Source organism: Oncorhynchus kisutch, linkage group LG3 (genome assembly GCF_002021735.2).
Source record: "Oncorhynchus kisutch isolate 150728-3 linkage group LG3, Okis_V2, whole genome shotgun sequence".
NCBI lineage: Eukaryota > Metazoa > Chordata > Actinopteri > Salmoniformes > Salmonidae > Oncorhynchus > Oncorhynchus kisutch.
This window is the reverse complement of record NC_034176.2, coordinates 33,030,360-33,050,514: the sequence shown is the minus strand read 5'-3', so window position 1 is coordinate 33,050,514 and position 20,155 is coordinate 33,030,360. Positions and strand designations below refer to the sequence as shown.

Here is a 20,155-nt window from a genome sequence, read left to right as displayed (position 1 = left end):
CAAGAGTCGGCAACCTGTGATAATTAGCACGCCCCGAACAACTGTGTGTCAGTGTAACTCGGGAAGAGTAGCGGAAGTGTAGTTTCGTCAGATGGAGGCACTCATAGCTGTTTAGATGGATCTTTGCAAAACTGCTACAAGTGTATATTTTTTATTTTAAGGATTCTTTCTCGGTGATTTAAAGAAAAGGGTCATATGTTTCAAAAGTCGTATCACAAGCAGTGATGATTGATATCTCTAAACGTAAAACAGTGTCGGGATTGTTGTCCACATGAGCCAGTCGTGGGTGAGGCGCTATAAAAGGGAGTAGGCAGAATGTCGCTTAGAGTTTGAGAGCTACTCCAAGACTAAAGAACCAACTACTATACAACCCACAGAGAACATGCAAAGGCACAGTTGACAAGGAAAAACTCCCTAGATAGGAAGGAACCTTGAAGAACCAGACTCTGAGGGGAGACATGTGCCTGTTGTCTGACAGTTGTCTCTGTCTGCTGAGTTTGATAAAAGGATGCATCTTTGACTGCAAACGACAGATGACCTTTTCCACATTTTCTTATGTTAGTCTTATTCTAAAATGGATTACATTGTCCTCAATCTACACAAACACAATATTGACAAAGCGAGAGAAAAAAATGTTATTTTAAGAAAAATATATTTTATGAAAATTCAGACTCAAAATTGAGCTCAGGTGAATACTGTTTCCATAGACCATCCTTGATTGGAGTCCACTTGTGGTATATTAAATTGATTGGACTTGAATTGGAAAGGCACACACCTGTCTATATAAGGTCCCACAGTTGACAGTGTGTGTCAGAGCAAAAATCAAGCCATGATGTTGAAGGAATTGTACGTAGATTGTACGTAGAGGCCCGAGACAGGATTGTGTCGAGGCACAGCTCTGGGGAGGGGTACCAAAACATTTCTGCAGCATTGAAGGTCCACAAGTACACAGAGGCCTCCATCAATCTTAAATGGAAGAAGTTTGGAACCATCACGACTCTTCCTAGAGCTGGCTGCCCAGCCAAACTGAGCAATCGGGGGAGAAGGGCCACATTGTCAGGGAGGTGACCAAAAACCTGATGTTCACTCTGACAGAGCTCCAGAGTTCCTCTAGAGATGGGAGAACCTTCCAGAAGGACAATCATCTTTACGGTAGAGTGACCACACAAAAGCTACTCCTCAGTAAAAGGTACATGACAGCCCACTTGTAGTTTGCCAAAAGGCACCTAAAGGACTCTCAAACCATGAGAAACAAGATTCTCTGGTCTGACAAAACCAAGATTGAACTCTTTGGCCTGAATGCCAAGCGTCACTTCTGGAGGAAATCTGGCACCATTCCTACGGTGAAGCAGGATGGTGGCAGCATCATGCTGTGGGGATGTTTTTCAGCGGCAGGGACTGGGAGACTGGTCAGGATCAAGGAAAAGATGAATGGAGCAAAGTACAGAGAGATCCTTGATGAAAACCTGCTCCAGAGCGCTCAGGACCTCAGACTGGGGCGGAGGTTCACCTTCCAACAAACAGGACAACAACCCTAAGCACACAGCCAAGACAACACAGGAGTGGCTTAGGGACAAGTCTCTGAATGTCCTTGAGTGGCCCAGCAAGAGCCCGGACTTGAACCCAATCAAACACCTCTGGAGAGACCTCAAAAAAGCTTTGCAGGGACGCTCCCCATCCAACCTGACAACACTAGAGAGGATCTGCAGAGAATAATGGTAGAAACTCCAAATACAGGTAGGGCTGGGCGATATGACGATATATATCGTGTGACGATAAAAAAACGTCTGTCGTTTCATTTTGCTCTTATCATTTATTTTGTTGTGTCGCAAACCACACTCTATGCCAATACTTTTAGTCAATTGGACGACGCTTTGCCATATGGAAGGAAATTTGCAACACAAACAAACATGGAGAGTGAACGTGACACAGAGCACAGAGACATGGAGCTCGTACCTTAAAGAGGGGCTACTTCGGTCGCATGGACGTGGTTTGGGTATGACAAGTCTGACACGGACCAGAAAACCGTCCTCTGCAAAATATACCGCAGGACGGTCCCAACAACCACTAACCTCTTTTACCACCTGCGCAAGAATCATGTGAAACAGTACGGCGAGAGTCTATGGATGAGCCCCCAAAAAGTACAGTCGAGTGCTCAAAACAAACCCTGACTCATACATTGCAAGAGGCTTTTGCCCGCGGCACACCATATGGCAAAGAATCACAAAGATGGAAGGAGATAACAGATGCCGTTACAACTTACATCTGAAAAGATGTGGCCCCAATTTACACGGTCAAGAAACAGGGGTTTCTGATATGGCGCGAACACTCGACCCAAGGTACCAAATGCAAATTGATATGTGACATGTATTAATGCCAAAATAACATGCAAAACAGGCAAGCACCCAAATATATACATTTTGTTTGCAACTATAGTTTAAATGTTTTCTATTTACCTTTTTAGATGTCATACATTCATATTTTGTTACATGCTTATATGAAAATTTGCACAAAGGTTCTAAATAAAAGGAGAAATCAAATATGAGTAGGTACCTTTTTATTTGTTGTGTAACAGTCGTCGTATGAAGGAGAGGACCAAAGTGCAGTGTGGTAAGTGTTCATCTTGGTTTTTAATAAGAATGAACACTGAACAAAACAATAAATGACAACGTGAAAAAACAAAACCGAAACAGTTCCGTGTGGAACAAAACACTGACACGGAAAATAATCACCCACAACTCAAAAGTGAAACCAGGCTACCTAAGTATGGTTCTCAATCAGGGACAATGATTGACAACCCAAAGGTGCGGACTCCGGCCGCAAAACCTGAACCTATAGGGGAGGGTCTGGGTAGGTGTCTGTCTGCGGTGGCGGCTCTGGCGCGTGACGTGGACCCCACTCCACCATAGTCTTTCTCCACCTCTTTAACCGCCTCCGTGGCCCCTTTAGAGCGGCGACCCTCGCCGCCGACCTCGGACTGGGGACCCAAGCCACGGGTCCCGAATGGACGAGAGATTCCAGCAGCACCTGACAGGCGGGAGACTCCAGCAGCTCCGGAGTGAAGGGTGATTCCGGCAGCGCCGGCGTGACAGGCGATTCCGGCAGCTCCTGGCTGACGGACGGCTCCGGCAGTTCCTGACAGATGGACGGCTCCGGCAGCTCAGGACAGACGGGAGACTCCGGCAGCTCAGGACATACGGGAGACTCCGGCAGCTCAGGACAGACGGGAGACTCCGGCAGCTCAGGACAGACGGGAGACTCCGGCAGCTCAGGACAGACGGAAGACTCCGGCAGCTCAGGACAGACGGGAGACTCCGGCAGCTCAGGACATATGGGAGACTCCGGCAGCTCAGGACATACGGGAGTCTCCGGCAGCTCAGGACAGACGGGAGACTCCGGCAGCTCAGGACATACGGGAGTCTCCGGCAGCTCAGGACAGACGGGAGACTCAATACAAAACATTTTTCAAAACGTATACTGATATGCCCCTTATCTTTCATGTCAGCGAGAAACAATCTTTCAAATAAAGATACACTGACTACAGCAGTTTTGCACAGATCCATACACTGTGTGTGCCTCCAGTTGACGAACTACACTTCCTCTTCAGCACAGGTGGCAGTCTATGTCTTTCGTAAACTAACGCTTTAACGTGGAGATATGGCCGTTTGGGAACACAAACCCTAACCCTATAAAAGGTGTGTGGCAATTTACCTTATGTGTGTGGCAATTATTTTCCATCGAGGGCCACAGAATATATTTTTGCCGTCGCGGGCCAGAATCATATTACTGGATTATACATTGTGTATGACTGTGTTGATAGATATATCTACCCTAAATCACATCCAGATATGCTACTTATTTTACATGTTCTCCTTTTGGTGGATATTTCCATTATTAAAAATGCAATGAACGAGACGGAGGGAAAAGTAAACTGTGCATTCAGAACCACGGACAGAGCTCTTGTTACCGGGTATGCACAAAACACAAGAAAGAGAGAGCTTAACATTACATTTAAACTACTCAATCAGTGTGAGGAGTGAAGTCTCTGATGGGCATTGACTAGAGCAGGGAAGTCAGATATAGTTTCTGACGTCGCTATGCGCAGGATTACTGAGAGGTGAGAGTTAGTAAGAGATCTGTGCCTTGACTTGTTATATTTCATCACTGAAAATGTCTGTTCACATACATAGGTTGACCCAAACAGTACAAACATATTCTGAGCATGACTCCTAATCTTTGGAAAGTTTTGTTCATCGAGAGATAAATAGAACCTCGTCAGTGACATTGTTATGAATAGTTCTCCAATCATTGCATCAGACTGAAGATCGATAAGCTCAAGTTGGGCGCGTTATCCACACTGGAGGTGAAAGGAGAGGAAACCAACAGCATGTCATTTTCCAACTCTTTGAAATCCTCAAAATGATGAGAACTCACCGTTCAAAGCACGCAGCAGCGATTAATACTTCTCCCGCTGGTCATCTGATAGGGAACATACTAGTAGTGTCGGAAGGTGGGTGATATTGTTGGCTTCTACTTGGCGGGTCAGGAGGAGTAATTTTACCTTTAAGGCTTTGACAAGGATGTACATCTGATGTGCAAAAAGGCCCTTCCCTTGTAGTTTGGAATTCAGTACATTCATGAGGGCCATGATGTCAACCATTCTTTTTCTTGCAGTTGAGGGAAATCCACATTTTCCTTTCATTTGCAAAAACTCAGAAATCTCCTGGCTTCAGGTCCCACACCCTTTTAAGCACGTTTGTGTGGCAGGGGAGATCTGCATCACCCGACTCTCTCTTCCCAACAGTGAGACAAACTAAACTGCCTGTGGTTTAAAGATTTTGCTCTTATGAAGTTTACCACTTTAGTGACTGTATCCACAATATGGCTCATTTTCAGAAACCATTTACAGAGCAACTCCTGGATGAATAATGCAATGCAGGAAAATAATTTCCTGATCTTGGTTTAGCTCAACTACTTGATCTTGTATCCTTTTCAAAATACCTTGTGGTTGTGTTCTTCATTGACTGCACTGAAGCAAAATCAACTGTAATTTCAAAGTCTGGGGTTATGCCTCGTAAGAATATCGACTACGCCGTGTCACGTGCATCGCTGGTCGCATCCAGGGCAAGGAGAAATAGGTGAAATTCTCTACCTTGTCTTTCAACTGTTGTTCCATATTCTCTGCGATGTCCTCAACACGCCGTGTCACTGTTCGTCTTGACAGCGAAACATTTTCAACCCGCTCTTTATTGTCGGGGCAAAGTATTGCTGCAGTCAATTAAACATTATTTAATGGATTCGCCCTCAGTAAATGGCTTGCTATGTTTAGCAATATTGTGGGACAGTACATAGCTAACTCTCGCAATTCCGTCGTTTGCTTAATGCATTTTTGTGAAAAGTCCTTGCTGAGAAAGCAACACTTTCGATGCACTTGCCATCTGCTAAGAATGCATATTCCTATATTTCCCTGCATGCTTCGTCTAGAAGTGTCAGGCCAAGTTGTAACGTTAGTCTTTCAAGACAGCGATGCTCTCTTTGCACACTAAGCACACAGCTTTCCTTGATACCTCAATAAAGACATAGTTCGATGTCCTCTCTTGCTGGAACACCCTACATTCATTGTCTACTTTCCTTTTCTTTGAAATCTTTAAAACTTATGTTTGCGCATTTTCTAGCTAGCTACGATTTGTAACTGACGTGTGTGTCAGCTTGTCAGTCACTGCATGTTCTCGTACAGTTGTTATTTATACGTGCCTTCAAAATAAATGTTCCACAAGCGGTGGGAGTTAAATCATTACAGAAAGCCGAGTATTTATTTGGCTTTTAATTTGAATAACAAATACGTTTTTCAAAACTTGACTATTACAAATACTTTATATGATTTGAACATGATTTCGCGGACAGTATTGAATCAGGTTGCAGGCCGCATACGGCCCCGGGCCGGCCTTAGCCCAGGCCTGTTCTAGAAGCTGCCAGGTCATTCTCTGTTCCTACAGCTTCCAGTGAGCTGCCAGACCCCCCACTACACCTACCCCCGCCTCACTAGAAGTGCACAAGCATTTTCTGGTGAGTTCTCAGGTGTCATCGAACCTATTCTTAAATAGACCATATCAGGGCCAGACCATGTTTCAAGGGGGTTACCCATGTCATAACGTACAAATAGAGAACAAAAAGATAAACTACTATGCAATTATTTTAATGACTCAGCATTGGTATGTTGTCATAAAAGAAACCCGAATACAAACATCAATCACTCTAACACCTACAGACGAACAAGCCCGCACAAACAGAAGCGGGCTGAACGAATTTATATAACCCCACCCAAACAACCAAACAAGAAACAGGTGATACCAATTAGACAAGACTAAACGAACACAGAACAAAGGATCGGTGGCAGCTAGTAGACCGGCGAAGACGACCGCCGAGCGCCACCCGAACAAGAAGGGGAGCCACCTTCGGTAATATTCGTGACAGTCCCCCCCCCCCCCCCCCCCCCCCCCCCGACGCGCAGCTCCCGCAGCGCGCCGACGCCGGGGACGACCTGGGGGCCGAGGCGCCGGGCGATCCGGATGGAGGCGATGGAACTCTCTCAACATAGGTGGATCCAGAATATCCCCCACCGGGACCCAGCACCTCTCCTCCGGACCGTACCCCTCCCAGTCAACGAGGTACTGCAAGCCCCTCACCCGGCGTCTAGAGTCCAGAATAGCTCGTATCCTATATGCAGGGGACCCCTCAATGTCCGGAGGGGGCGGAGGGACCTCCGGAACCTCACGTTCCTGCATGGGACCAGCTACCACCGGCCTGAGAAGAGACACATGAAACGAGGGGTTAATGCGATAATACGAAGGAAGTAATAATCGATAACAAACCTTGTTTATTCTCCTCAGGACTTTAAATGACCCTATACACTGCGGACCCAGCTTCCGGCAAGGCAAGCGGAGGGGCAGGTTTCGGGTCGAGAGCCAGACCCTGTCCCCTGGTGCAAACACGGGGGCCTCACTGCGGTGACGGTCAGCGCTTTTCTTCTGCCGTCCACTCGCTTGGCGTAATGACTCCTGGACGGCCCTCCAGGTATCCTTAGAGCGCTGCACCCACTCCTCCACCGCAGGAGCCTCAGTCTGGCTCTGATGCCATGGTGCCAGGACCGGCTGGTACCCCAACACTCACTCAAATGGTGACATGTTAGTAGAGGAGTGGCTTAGTGAGTTCTGGGCCATTTCTGCCCAGGGAATGTATCTCGCCCACTCCTCTGGCCGGTCCTGGCAATACGACCGCAGAAACCTACCCACCTCCTGGTTCACTCTCTCCACCTGACCATTACTCTCCGGGTGATACCCTGAGGTCAGGCTGACCGAGACCCCCAGACGTTCCATAAATGCCCTCCATACACGGGAGGTAAACTGGGGGCCCCGATCAGAAACTATATCCTCAGGCACCCCGTAGTGCCGGAAGACATGGGTGAAAAGAGCTTCCGCAGTCCATAGGGCCGTAGGGAGACCGGGCAATGGGATAAGTCTGCAGGACTTAGAGAACCGATCCACAACGACCAGGATCGTAGTGTTACCCTGAGAGGGGGGAAGGTCAGTAAGAAAATACACCGATAGATGGGTCCACGGCCATTGTGGAACGGGGAGGGGTTGTAATTTACCTCGTGGCAGGTGCCTAGGAGCCTTACTCTGGGCACACACCGAACAGGAGGAGACAGAATCGCACATCCCTCTCCAAAGTGGGCCACCAGTACTTCCTCCTAAGACCTCGCACTGTCCTAGAAATACCTGGGTGACCCGACGAGGGTAGACTGTGGGCCCATCGAATCAATTGATCACGAACAGCGAGCGGCACGAACCTACGACCCTCCGGACACTGTGGAGGCGCAGGTTCCTCCCTTAGCGCCCACTCGATGTCTGCGTCCACCTCCCATACTACTGGTGCCACCAGCTTAGCTGCCGGAATGATGGGAGTAGGATCGATGGACCGGTCCTCAGTGTCATAGAGTCGGGACAGCGCGTCGGCCTTAGTGTTGAGGGAACCTGGTCGATACGAGATAGTAAAATGAAATCTGGTGAAAAACATAGCCCACCTTGCCTGACGAGGATTCAGTCTCCTAGCTGATCGGATATACTCCAGGTTACGGTGGTCAGTCCAGATAAGGAAAGGGTGCTTAGCCCCCTCAAGCCAGTGTCTCCACACCTTCATGGCCTCAACCATAGCCAACAACTCCCTGTCCCCCACATCATAATTCCGCTCCGCTGTCCCGAGCTTTTTCGAATAAAAGGCACAGCGGCGGAGCTTCGGTGGCGTACCCGAGCGCTGTGAGAGCACCGCTCCAACCCCAGCCTCGGATGCGTCCACCTCTACCACGAACGCCAAAGAAGGGTCCGGATGCGCCAACACCGGCGCCTCAGTGAACAGCGCCTTCAACCTACGAAACGCTCCGTCCGCCTCTGCTGACCACTGCAAACGCACCGGCCCCCCTTCAGCAGTGAGGTAATGGGAGCTGCTACCTGACCAAAACCGCGAATAAACCTCCGGTAGTAATTGGCAAACCCTAAGAACCGCTGCACCTCCTTTACCGTGGTTGGAGTCGGCCAATTACGCACGGCCTTGACGCGGTCACCCTCCATTACCAACCCCGAGCTGGAAATGCGATAACCCAGGAAGGAAACGGATCATTTGGAAAACTCACATTTCTCCGCCTTCATGGTACAGGTCATGCTCCAGCAGTCGTCTAAGAACCTTGCGCACCAGAGACACATGCGCAGTGCGTGTAGTGGAGTAGATCAAAATATCGTCAATATACACCACCACACCCTGCCCATGCAGGTCTCTGAGAATCTCATCCACGAAGGATTGAAATATAGCTGGAGCATTCTTTAACCCGTATGGCATGGCTAGGTACTCATAATGGCCAGATGTAGTGCTAAATGAAGTTTTCCACTCATCTCCCTCCCGAATACGCACCAGATTATACGCACTCCTGAGATCCAGTTTCGTGAAGAACTGCGCTCCGTGAAATGATTCCACTGCCGTAGCAATGAGAGGTAGTGGGTAACTAAAACCCACCGTGATGGAATTTAGACCTCGATAATCAATACACGGATGCAGACCACCATCCTTTTTCTTCACAAAAAAGAAACTTGAGGAGACTGGTGACATGGAGGGCCGAATGTACCCCTGTCACAGAGCCTCGGTGATATATGTTTCCATAGCCAACGTCTCCTCCTGGGATAAAGGATACACATGACTCCTGGGGAGTGCAGCGTTTACCTGGAGGTTTATCACGCAATCCCCCTGTCGATGGGGTGGTAATTGGGTCGCCTTCTTTTTACTGAAAGCGATAGCCAAATCGGCATACTCAGCGGGAATGCGCACGGTGGAAACCTGGTCTGGACTCTCCACCGTTGTCGCACCGATGGAAACCCCTACACACCTGCCTGAACACTCATCAGACCACCCCTGGAGAGTTCCCTGTTTCCACTAAATCGTAGGATTGTGAATAGCCAGCCAGGGAATCCCCAGCACCACCGGAAACGCAGGTGAATCGATAAGGAACAGACTAATTTGCTCCTTGTGATTCCCCTGCGTAATCATCTCCAAAGGAATTGTGGCTTTCCTGACCAGCCCTGGCCCTAATGGTCGACTATCTAGAGAGTGCACGGAAAAAGGGGGGTCTACTTTTACTAATGGAATCCTCAACCTCTGAGTGAGTCCGCGATCTATAAAGTTCCCAGCTGCGCCTGAATCTACTAGTGCCTTATGCTTGAGAGAGGGAAAATATTTAAGGAAACAAATTAATAAAAATATGTGACCAACAGGAAACTCTGGGAGAGTGTGGTGCTTACTCACCTGGGGTGACCGAGGAGTGTTCTGCCTGCCCTCTCGACTCCCAGATGAATTCCTCCAGTACCGACCTGAAGTGTGTCCTCTCCGGCCACAGTTGGTACAGGAGGAGCCTCCTCCTCCGATCTCCCTAGACGCGGCCCCTCCTAGCTCCATCGGAATAGGAGCGGGAGGGCCAGGAGGTAGAACTGACAGGACCCTTTCAGAACGTCCGCGAGCAGCTAGCAGATGGTCCAACCGGATCGACAGGTCTATCAGTTCATCCAGGCTAAGTGTAGTGTCCTGACAAGCCAGCTCCCTGCGGATGTCCTCTCTCAGGCTACACCGGTAACGGTCTATCAGGGCCCTGTCGTTCCACCCTGCTCCAGCGGCCAAGGTCCGGAAATCCAGCGCGAAGTCCTGTGCGCTCCTCGTCCCCTGCCTGAGATGGAACAACCTCTCACCCGCCGCTCGACCCTCCGTGGCCCACTCTAGGGCTCTACCCGTAAGGCAAGTGATGAGGACATTCACGCTCTCTTCGTCCGAGGGAGCCGGCCGAACGGTGGCCAGGTAGAGGTCCAGTGGAAGCAGGAATCCCTGGCACCCCGTCGCTGCTCCATCGTACTCCATCGGAGGCGTAATGTGCAGAGCGCTGGAACCAGATCCCGCTGGGGGAGATGGTAGAGTTGCTGGTGGGAGGGTAGGTGGGGTAGTAGGGAGACCATTCCTCTCCCAACGATCCATCCTCTCCATCATTTGATCCATCGCCGATCCGAGGCGATGGAGGATGGACGTGTGATGAAGGACTCTCTCCTCCATCGTGGGAAGAGGGGTGGTCGCTGCTCCTGCTGACTCCATAATTTTGGTGCGGGCTTCTGTAACGTTCAATGAGTGAATAGGTGTGGTAGGCGCAGAGAGCAAAAGGATGCGGGAAAAACACGCTTTAATGTCCAGGGAAAAAATAACATAAACAAAACTGGTAACAAAAATAAGAAAATAAAGGACAGCGAGAAACCCGAATACAAACATCAATCACTCTAACACCTACAGACGAACAAGCCCGCACAAACAGAAGCGGGCTGAACAAATTTATATAACCCCACCCAAACAACCAAACAAGAAACAGGTGATACCAATTAGACAAGACTAAACGAACACAGAACAAAGGATCGGTGGCAGCTAGTAGACCGGCGACGACGACCGCCGAGCGCCACCCGAACAAGAAGGGGAGCCACCTTCGGTAATATTCGTGACACCCATCCATTTTTTTATATGGTCCCACCCTGGTTTTGGCCCACCTCATGAGATGAGTATAAAGGAGAGGTGGGGTTGCACTAATACCAAAAAAATAGAACGCAAAACAATCAGGGAGTGAAGCTCAACACTAGACACTCAAGTGAAAATAAAAGGAGAAGAGAAGAACACACAATCCTGAAAGGTATAAATTATATGGCGCTATTGAGAGACATGTATTGAGTGTACACAGTCTTGAGTGACATGCTTGCCTGCCAGGGGATCTAGGACAGGGGACAGAGGACAGGGGACATGGTGATTGTCTATCAGGAGCAGTGGAGTGGCTGTCCATTAGAATGATTGTATTAGTGGTAAGGCCCCCACTGTGGTGCAAAACGATGCCCAAGTAAGGCATGAGGGGTGGCCATTTAAAGTTAGAGAACGTGCTGGGCCATTTGCTAAAGGGGACTCAGGTAAGGAGACATTGTAGTGAGAACGGTAAGAAGAGTATTATTTTTTCTTACAATATTATATTTGTTTGATGCTGATTTAGAATTTTGAACTGTGATTATATGTATTTTTCCGAGATCAAAATGAATGGAAACCTTGTCAAGGTGTTTTAGCTGGTTGTAAAAGTTACAATCTACCAGGAACAGGTGGGTATATTTTTTTACAGCGTTGTTCCAGATTCAGAATTGTCTGCAATGTGTTTTAAATGTATTGTTTCTCTATTCAATTTATAGTGTTAGAAGAGTAATGTAATGTTCCAGAAATATGTGCTGTTTACTCTTTGAGTACCAGTCATTCATTGGCTTTAATGTTCAAGTCAAACTGTAACCTGTAACCGTTGAACTATAACTTCTCATTTCCTCACCAGATGGGAGAGATGGCAGATCCAATCCAGTTAAAAGATGAGGGAAACAAGCATTTCCAAGCCGGTGAGGTGGACAAGGCCATTGAGTGCTACACAAAAGCCACCAAGTTGTGCAAAGACAAAAAGGTGCTCGCTGTCATCTACAGGAACAGATCAGCCTGCTTCCTGAAAAAGGTAAACACCTAACTTCAACCACAGGCCTTCAACAAGCAAAAACTGTGTCGTTTTATAATTATTAATCCCTGGTTGTGATTTCCTGATCCTCTGATGTTTTTGAACTCTTTTTCTTTCTCAGGAAAGCTACACCAATGCAGCCTCTGATGCCTCCAAAGGTACGGTACAGTCTAGTAAATGTTTAGGAATAAACATTTTGCCATGCTCACCATAACATAAACTGACAAATCATGGATTATGCTCATACCACAGTGGTATTTTCACTTCAACCCAGACACTTGTATTATTCTCTGCTCTCCATCAGCCATTGACATGGATGCAGCAGACGTCAAAGCCCTGTTCCGGCGGTGCCAGGCTCTGGAGAAGCTGGACAAGCTGGACATGGCCTTCAAAGACGTCCAGAGGTGTTCCATCATCGAGCCCAAAAACAAGACCATCCTGGAGACACTCAGGAGGCTGGGGGCGGAGATCCAAGCCAAGGTGTGCTACCAACTGGGACCATTTAGACACAAGCCATTGGTTTACTTACTGATAACTATGTGATTATAATATTTGTTTGACTTATGAACAAGACATAAAAACACACATTACGGTACTTATCTGCATCTCTGTTTCCCTCTTATGCTCTCTCTCTCTTATGCTCTTATGCTCTCTCTCTCTCTCGCTCTCTCTGTCTGTCGGGTCCAGAACATGTTTGACATTCTGCTTGATGAGGAGATGGACAAGAAGGAAAAGGTTTGAATGATACCGAAGTAGAGATCAGTTCCATTGATTCCACTTACTGTGATAAGCATGATGCTGTGGTCTTTAATATTTTTACAGTCTGATATCAAATGCAATGTGTGTAACTTTTATGCCAGTATGAATAGTATTTACTTCCCATGTAGGCTGCTAACAACCTGGAGGTTCTGGCCAGAGAAGATGCTGGCGCTGAGAGAATCTTCCAGAACAACGGAGTGCCTCTGCTGCTGGATATGCTTGAGACCGGAAAAGTAGAGATGGTCCTGGCCGCTATCCGTACCTTCGCGGGAATGTGCACTGGACACAAAGCACGGATGAGGGGCAGGTGAAGACAGGGCAGTGCATAAGGGATTCTGTAAGAAGGGGAGCCAATCCTCCCAATTCCTGGTCCTTTGTGACAGATATGGATCCTTTTCAAAGTTTCTATTGTAATGTCTAGCCATAGTCCCCCTTGTGTACACTCAGTTGACCTGTATGTTTGTCTCTAAACAGACCATGGCCATTATCCACCTGGTGGGCATTGACAAGCTGTGCAGCATCATGGCTGTCGACAATGAGGACATCGCCTTGGCAACTTCCGACCTGTTCCAGTGCATCAACGACTCCCTTACCGGAGGAGACCGGAGGATTTATGGGAAGGAGGAAGCCCTGGTTTTGGGTGAGACATCCACTTACGTTTCTGCATTCCTATCCTGTTCCAGTCAAAAGCCCTACATTTATATACATGTATGTAGGGTTTTTTACCCAATGCGAATTGCCTCCGAATAGCATCTATTAGCTATATAAACACATTGTTCTGTTTTATATTTATTTACTTGTTATATAGTTACTTGTTTGTGTTTTATAAACGCTTCATAAAAGTGGTCTGACACTTATTCTGTTCCCCAGCAGATGCAAGCAAAAACTTGAAGAGCATCCTGATGGCCCTGCTGGAGATGGTTGCCAGTAAGAAGGTTTCAGGACACGGCAGAGACCAGGCCCTGAACCTGCTGTGCAGGAACGTGCCTCGCAAGGACAAGAAAGACCATGACCACTCCAAGAGCCTCTTCACCATTGACCATGGTGAGCGAGTCGGTTAGCTTTGATCATGATCTGTGACACTAAGTAGACCTTTGACAAATGTTTGTCGTGGAAATTCTTACACAGGGACACTGATTGTTTATGACACCAAAGACGAGATGAACATTCTCAAGACTGTTTCTTCACAAAGTAAAATTTTCTTCCTCACTGTTGTTCAACTTAATTTAGGGACATTGTCATTCATCTGGCTTTTTTCTGAAGAAGATCCTGAAGGTGTGTGGCCAGATACCTGACCTCCCAGACCAGCTGCCCATGACGGAGAACACTCAGCTCATCGCCAGCGTGTTGCTTGACAAGCTCTGGGACGACCTGCGCTGCGACCCCGAGAGAGACCACTACAGGGAAGTCTGTGACGAGTACATCAAGTGAGTTACATATTAGTAACATAACAGTAACATACGAGTAGCATATCTAATCAGAGTAACATCATACAGAGATTGATAGGTATCTGTGATACACGCGTACATCATGAGTAATGTTACAACGAGGGAAGTATCTAACGGCACTATAGTTGATGATGGGGATGAGTACTAAATCAGCTGACTAACATTTATTCCTGACCTCTCCCCACCTCCCTCATCTACCCTTAACACTACTCCCCCTGACTCTCTCCACAGAGGCAAGTTTGACCCCAACGACATGGACAGGAACATCCACGCCATCAACACTCTGTCAGGCCTGCTGCAGGGGCCATTTGAGGTTGGCTACCAGCTGGTGGGTCGCCAGGGCATCATGGAGATGATGGTGGCGCTGTGCGGCTCTGAGCGTGAGGTGGACCAGATGGTTGCCGTGGAAGCGCTGATCCACTCCTCGACGAAGATGAGCCGCGCCTCCTTCATTATCACCAACGGCGTGTCGCTGCTCAAAGACATCTACAAGAAGACCAAGAACGAGAAGATCAAGATCCGTGCGCTGGTGGTGAGTGAGCTGTAGATTTCCATACTATAGAATAGAAATTTGCTATTTTGAGGGGTTCATTGATAGTTCTTCATGTTTGATAACATTACAGTGACTCTTCAGATTGATCTAAGTGTAACTTTCCCTCCAAGTTCATGAACTCACTGTTTTGTGTGTGTCTGTGTGTCTCTTTCCCCAGGGCCTGTGTAAGCTGGGCTCAGCAGGTGGAGATGACTATAGTATGAGGCAGTTTGCTGAGGGCTCCACTGAGAAACTGGCCAAGCAGTGCAGGAAGTGAGTCTGTTTTTTGGAGTCGGTAGCTTTGAAAGCTTATCTGCCATTACGTAACTTTGTGGTCTTAATATCACTGAAGTATTCATAGACACAGTCGATCACAGCCAAAAAAAGTATTATGGACTACAACTATCAGGAGTAATAGAATGTGTATATCTGTACCCTTATACTTGACTAATTACACACCAAGTCCAGACAATTATGACTCTTTATCTGGATAATTATGTGCTATTTGTATTGATATATTGACGTGTTTCAGTTGCAGAGAGAACAATATTATATTCCCTCAGTGTGATTTAGAAATGGCTTCCCATGGTCATAATCTGAAGATGGAGGACCATTTCCTGTTAGCCCGGTTCCCTGTTAACCCTCTTCCTGTGTGTCAGGTGGCTGTGTAACTCTGCCATGGACACGAAGACCAGGAAGTGGGCTATAGAAGGTCTGGCCTACCTGACCCAAGACGCTGATGTAAAGGATGACTTTGTTGAGGTCAAGCCTGCCATGAAAGCCATGTTTGAACTGGCCACGGTAGGTACTGTACTATTAAAGACAGAGCAGAGACCCAACTCATAGAACATGACCGGAGCATAGTGGCATTAAAGGGTGAATATGGGACCTGGAGGAGAGTACCTAACTTCCCTCTTCCCTGTTTCCCTGTGATACAGTCTAAAGATAAGACCATCCTATATGCTGTGGCCTGTACCCTGGTCAACTGCACCAACAGCTATGAGAAGAAAGAGATCATGCCTGAGCTGGTTCAGCTGGCCAAGTTCTCCAAGCAGCACGTCCCAGAGCAGCACCACAAGGTAAGATGAGAGAAAGACACAGGCCTCCCCCTGTCTGTCCAGCAGGCATGTGTGCCGTTATTAAATGTATGTAGTTCTGTCCTTAAGCTGTTCTTATCTATTAATGTTCTGTATTATGTCATGTTTCATGTTCTGTGTGAACCCCAGGAAGAGTAGCTGCGGCTTTCGCAACAGCTAATGGGGATCCTAATAAAAAAAACAAATACCAAACAAGTCATCCTTATTTATATCAGGAAATAACTGGACACCAAGTCACTGTAAACTAAACTAGTATAAAAGCTATATACATGTGACTATGCTGCTCTCTACAGTTAGCAAAGTTTATTATTTCTATTTTGAGGTCCTAGGTATATTGACTGGGGGAGGTGCTGACAATACACATGCTTCTCTGCCCTTAGGACAAGAAGGATTTCATCCAGAAGAGAGTGAAGAGGATGCTAAAGGGAGGGGTCATCTCAGCTCTCACTGTCATGGTGAAAGCTGACAACCTTCTCCTGACTGACCAGACCAAAGAGATGCTGGCAAGGTGAGCAACCTGGGACTGTACTAGGCTTGAACATTTAGCTTCTTATCCAGAGCCAACCTACAATCAGTACACGCAATAAGCAATGCTGCAGAACAAATCGGATTGAAATCAATGGTGTTTGCTTTCATCCGCAGGGTGTTCCTTGCCTTGGCAGATGATGCCAAAGACCGTGGCACGATTTGCGCCCATGGAGGGGGCAAGATGAGTGACAGACACAACAGACTCATCAGATCCTCCGTTCTAGAATCATCACTATTTCCTATAGCCAGCCTTACATTTGATGTATTACCCTTATCTAACCAGATGGTTTCTGACTGTCTGAAACTCTGATCTCTTGTGTGTTCCCCAGGCTCTGATCCCATTGGCTCTGGAGGGATCAGCTATAGGGAAAATAAGGGCCTCCCACGCCCTGGCCAAGATCGCTGCTGTGTCCAACCCAGAGATTGCCTTCCCAGGAGAGAGGGTAAGAACCTGTCTGACCACTTCCTGTTACATGGGGGAGAGGGTGTGGGCTCTTTCTCATTCTGCTTCCTGCTCTCTTTCTCTCTCTTACCCTACCTCCCTCACCCTGCCTTGTCATCTCTCTCTCTCTCTGACAGATCTATGAGGTGGTGCGTCCTCTGGTCAGCCTGTTGCACCCTGAGAGAGACGGGGTGCAGAACTACGAGGCACTTCTGAGTCTCACCAACTTGGCTGGTCTCAACGACAAACTGAGGTGAGGCCTGTTAATTTACCAACCACACCACAGTATGTATAACCCAATTAAACACCTGAGACTATTACAGATTATTCAACAATCACTATAAGGTAGTCGATGTGTGAGAGGACAAGTGTTCAATAAGTTTGTCAAAAGAAATATGACTCTAACCAGAAAACAGCTGTGAGCTCAGATATGCTCTGGGGACATTCCAGAGTTGTTAGTATTTTTTCACTGTTGCTGTCAGAGCGTTTTGAGTAGAGGAGATGAGATGGTTGCTGCCAGAGTGTTTTGAGTGGAGGAGATGCGATGGTTGCTGCCAGAGTTTTGAGTGGAGGAGATGAGACGGTTGCTGCCAGAGAGTTGAGTGGAGGAGATGAGATGGTTGCTGCCAGAGTGTTTTGAGTGGAGGAGATGAGATGGTTGCTGCCAGAGTTTTGAGTGGAGGAGATGAGACGGTTGCTGCCAGAGAGTTGAGTGGAGGAGATGAGACGGTTGCTGCCAGAGCGTTTTCAGTGGAGGAGATGAGACGTTTGCGTGATTTCTTAACTATTACTTCCCATCCTCCACGGCTCCAAAGTGAAGATCCTGAAAGAGAAGGCTCTCCCTGAGATTGAGAAGTACATGTTTGAAGACCATGATCATATCAGACAGGCAGCCACAGAGTGCATGTGCAACCTGGTGACGTGCAAAGAGGTGAGAGGACACCCCTCAATCTTAGGGAACAGTGTCATCACATACGGCGTGTTGTGTGTGTGTGTGTGTGTGCAGGTAACAAACGTGTCACCCAGTGTAACTAACGTCACCATTGTGTGTTCAGGTGCAGGATCGGTACCTGGAGGATGGGAATGATAGGCTGAAGCTGCTGGTGCTGATGTGTGCTGAGGACGATGAAAAGCTCCAGAGAGCTGCAGCCGGAGCACTGGCCATGCTCACTGCCGCCCAGAAGAAACTGTGCACCAAGATGACCCTGGTGGTATGTCTGTCTGGTTGCATTCACACTAGTACACTCACCTTGGGTTGACCCAAAGGCAGTTCCTGTGCAAAGATATTAACTGATTTGAACTGCCGAATTGTCCCAATCAATCACAACGCTGTATCATCGCAACATCAATTTATAGTTGTGACAGTCGGTATGTATCATGACAACAATGACTAGTTATGTGTTACGTAATCAATATGTATAATCACAACACTGAATATAGTTATATATTACTTAATACATTTGTATCATCACAACACTGATTATAGTTATACTTATTCAAAATGTATGGTGAGGCCTCATCCACTTCATCACTTTGACTGACCAGTGTTTTCTCGGTTCACTCCGCAGACTTTGCAGTGGATGGAGTTCCTTCAGAGGCTCATTCTCCATGACCAGCCCCAGATCCAGCACAGAGGCCTGGTGATTGTGTACAACATACTGAACTCGGACGACAACGAGCTAGCCAAGAAGCTGATCGAGAGCAAGATCCTGGAGATCCTGACAGTGATTGGCAAAGCAATGGACAACCCCAAGAGGCAGCTTGTGATCGATGTGGCACGCACCTGCCTGGTCAAGGCCATGGACCTCGGCCTCATTAAGCCATTCACAACCCCTTCTTAAAGCAGTGTTTCTTAAGCTTTTTATAGTACTACGGACTGGCTTGCAATGGACCTACTCCCTTAAAGGCGCAACCCAATCAACCAGAAACAAATCACACAGAAATAAGAACATGTATGACAGTTCCATTTTAGTCCAATGAGTGTGTATATTTGGTGGGTACACTTGCAAACGCCCATACCCCTCACTGCCCACAGTCCTCCCAAAGTGTCAGGCCAACACTTGTTACAGTACATTGGACTTACAGTTTGTGCCTTTTAATGAAAACTGCAACGTGTGAGCTAATTACAGTCTGCCTAACTTGCTGATCAGATACACCCCACAGATTGAGGTCCAGAGACTGAAGATTGAGAAACTCTGTGTTGAGTGTGGGCCAATGGACAGGGAGGCCAGGAGATGGGACTGATGGTGCACCTGAACAGCCACCTATCATGAAATCAGAGACAGTACAAATTAAATCTCTTGAGATATTTTATTTAGAATTTTCAGAAAGAAAACACCACGTGAACGTTTAACCATTTGTTAGAAAAGATAACAATGCCTGTCTTGGCATTAGAGCTCTGTCCTGCAGGGTAGCTCACTGCCAGAGCCAAGCGTCATATGAATGTTATAATAAAACTATAGGCAGCGAGCACGATACGCTATATCAAATCCCCCCCGAAGGAAGAAACAGAACCCACAGGTGGAGGCTGGGCTGGTGGTGGGACATCAGAAACAGAACCCACAGGTGGAGGCTGGGCTGGTGGTGGGATATCAGAAACAGAACCCACAGGTGGAGGCTGGGCTGGTGGTGGGATATCAGAAACAGCAAGCATAGCGAGTAACAGCTAGTTACAGCAGCAAGAGACAACAGCGCATGAGAGCGTGTGACATCCAGCATTGGGGAAGCATGTGCAGAACTGGTGGACTTCAATAGACCGCATGTAATTCATGGGAATCCAACTGGTGCAATATCCGCTGATGCGATCAGCTGAAGCCACCACACTCATGTTTCCCTTCTGAACCAGCTACACTTTATATAGATTTTTTTGTAAGTTAAGTAGAGTTTATTTGTGTGGATAAGAGGTGTTTGTTTAATGTTATTTGTATTTTACACTTAAGGATAAAGATGAGAATTTTGACTATTGTCTATCCTGATTTTAGTGGACAATTTTATTCTACTGTTTGTCAGTACAGCCTAGTATGATTTTCAACAGTGGACATTGGTCATGACTGTTTTTGATAAGCAGTTAAAACAGTCACATGGGCAAAATATATATTATTTTAAGGTTTGGACTTTTGCAGCAGGAAGAAGAGGAAAACATTTGTAGCCTGTGAAAGCACGAAGTTGTCTGGCTAAAGGCAAACGGAAGAAATGGGCGGGGCTGTCGGCATCCAATGACCATGAAGTGGGAGTGGCATTTTTATT

General features: G+C 47.3%; 1 protein-coding gene across 1 annotated transcript; it reads left to right on the top strand.

Moving 5' to 3' along the window:
• The first annotated feature begins 11,932 nt into the window (after positions 1–11,932).
• On the top strand, positions 11,933–19,876 carry LOC109873834 (protein unc-45 homolog B-like). Its single transcript, XM_031815551.1, has 19 exons — positions 11,933–12,103; positions 12,225–12,261; positions 12,408–12,608; positions 12,780–12,838; positions 12,991–13,157; positions 13,336–13,502; positions 13,736–13,914; positions 14,126–14,289; positions 14,542–14,842; positions 15,021–15,115; positions 15,502–15,643; positions 15,781–15,921; positions 16,320–16,447; positions 16,582–16,646; positions 16,795–16,910; positions 17,047–17,162; positions 17,795–17,840; positions 17,965–18,120; positions 18,478–19,876. Exons 1-19 carry the CDS (start codon positions 11,933–11,935, stop codon positions 18,748–18,750), a joined length of 2,724 nt encoding a protein of 907 aa, XP_031671411.1. The 3' UTR covers positions 18,751–19,876.
• The last annotated feature ends 279 nt before the right edge of the window (positions 19,877–20,155 follow it).

Coding starts and splice junctions, on each gene's coding strand:
- LOC109873834 (XM_031815551.1), top strand. CDS start 11,933: ATGGGAGAGATGGCAGATCCAATCCAGTTAAAAGATGAGGGAAACAAG. Junction 13,915..14,125: donor CCATTGACCATGGTGAGCGA/GTCGGTTAGCTT, acceptor TTTTTTCTGAAG/AAGATCCTGAAGGTGTGTGG. Junction 16,647..16,794: donor TTGCGCCCATGGAGGGGGCA/AGATGAGTGACA, acceptor TGTGTGTTCCCC/AGGCTCTGATCCCATTGGCT.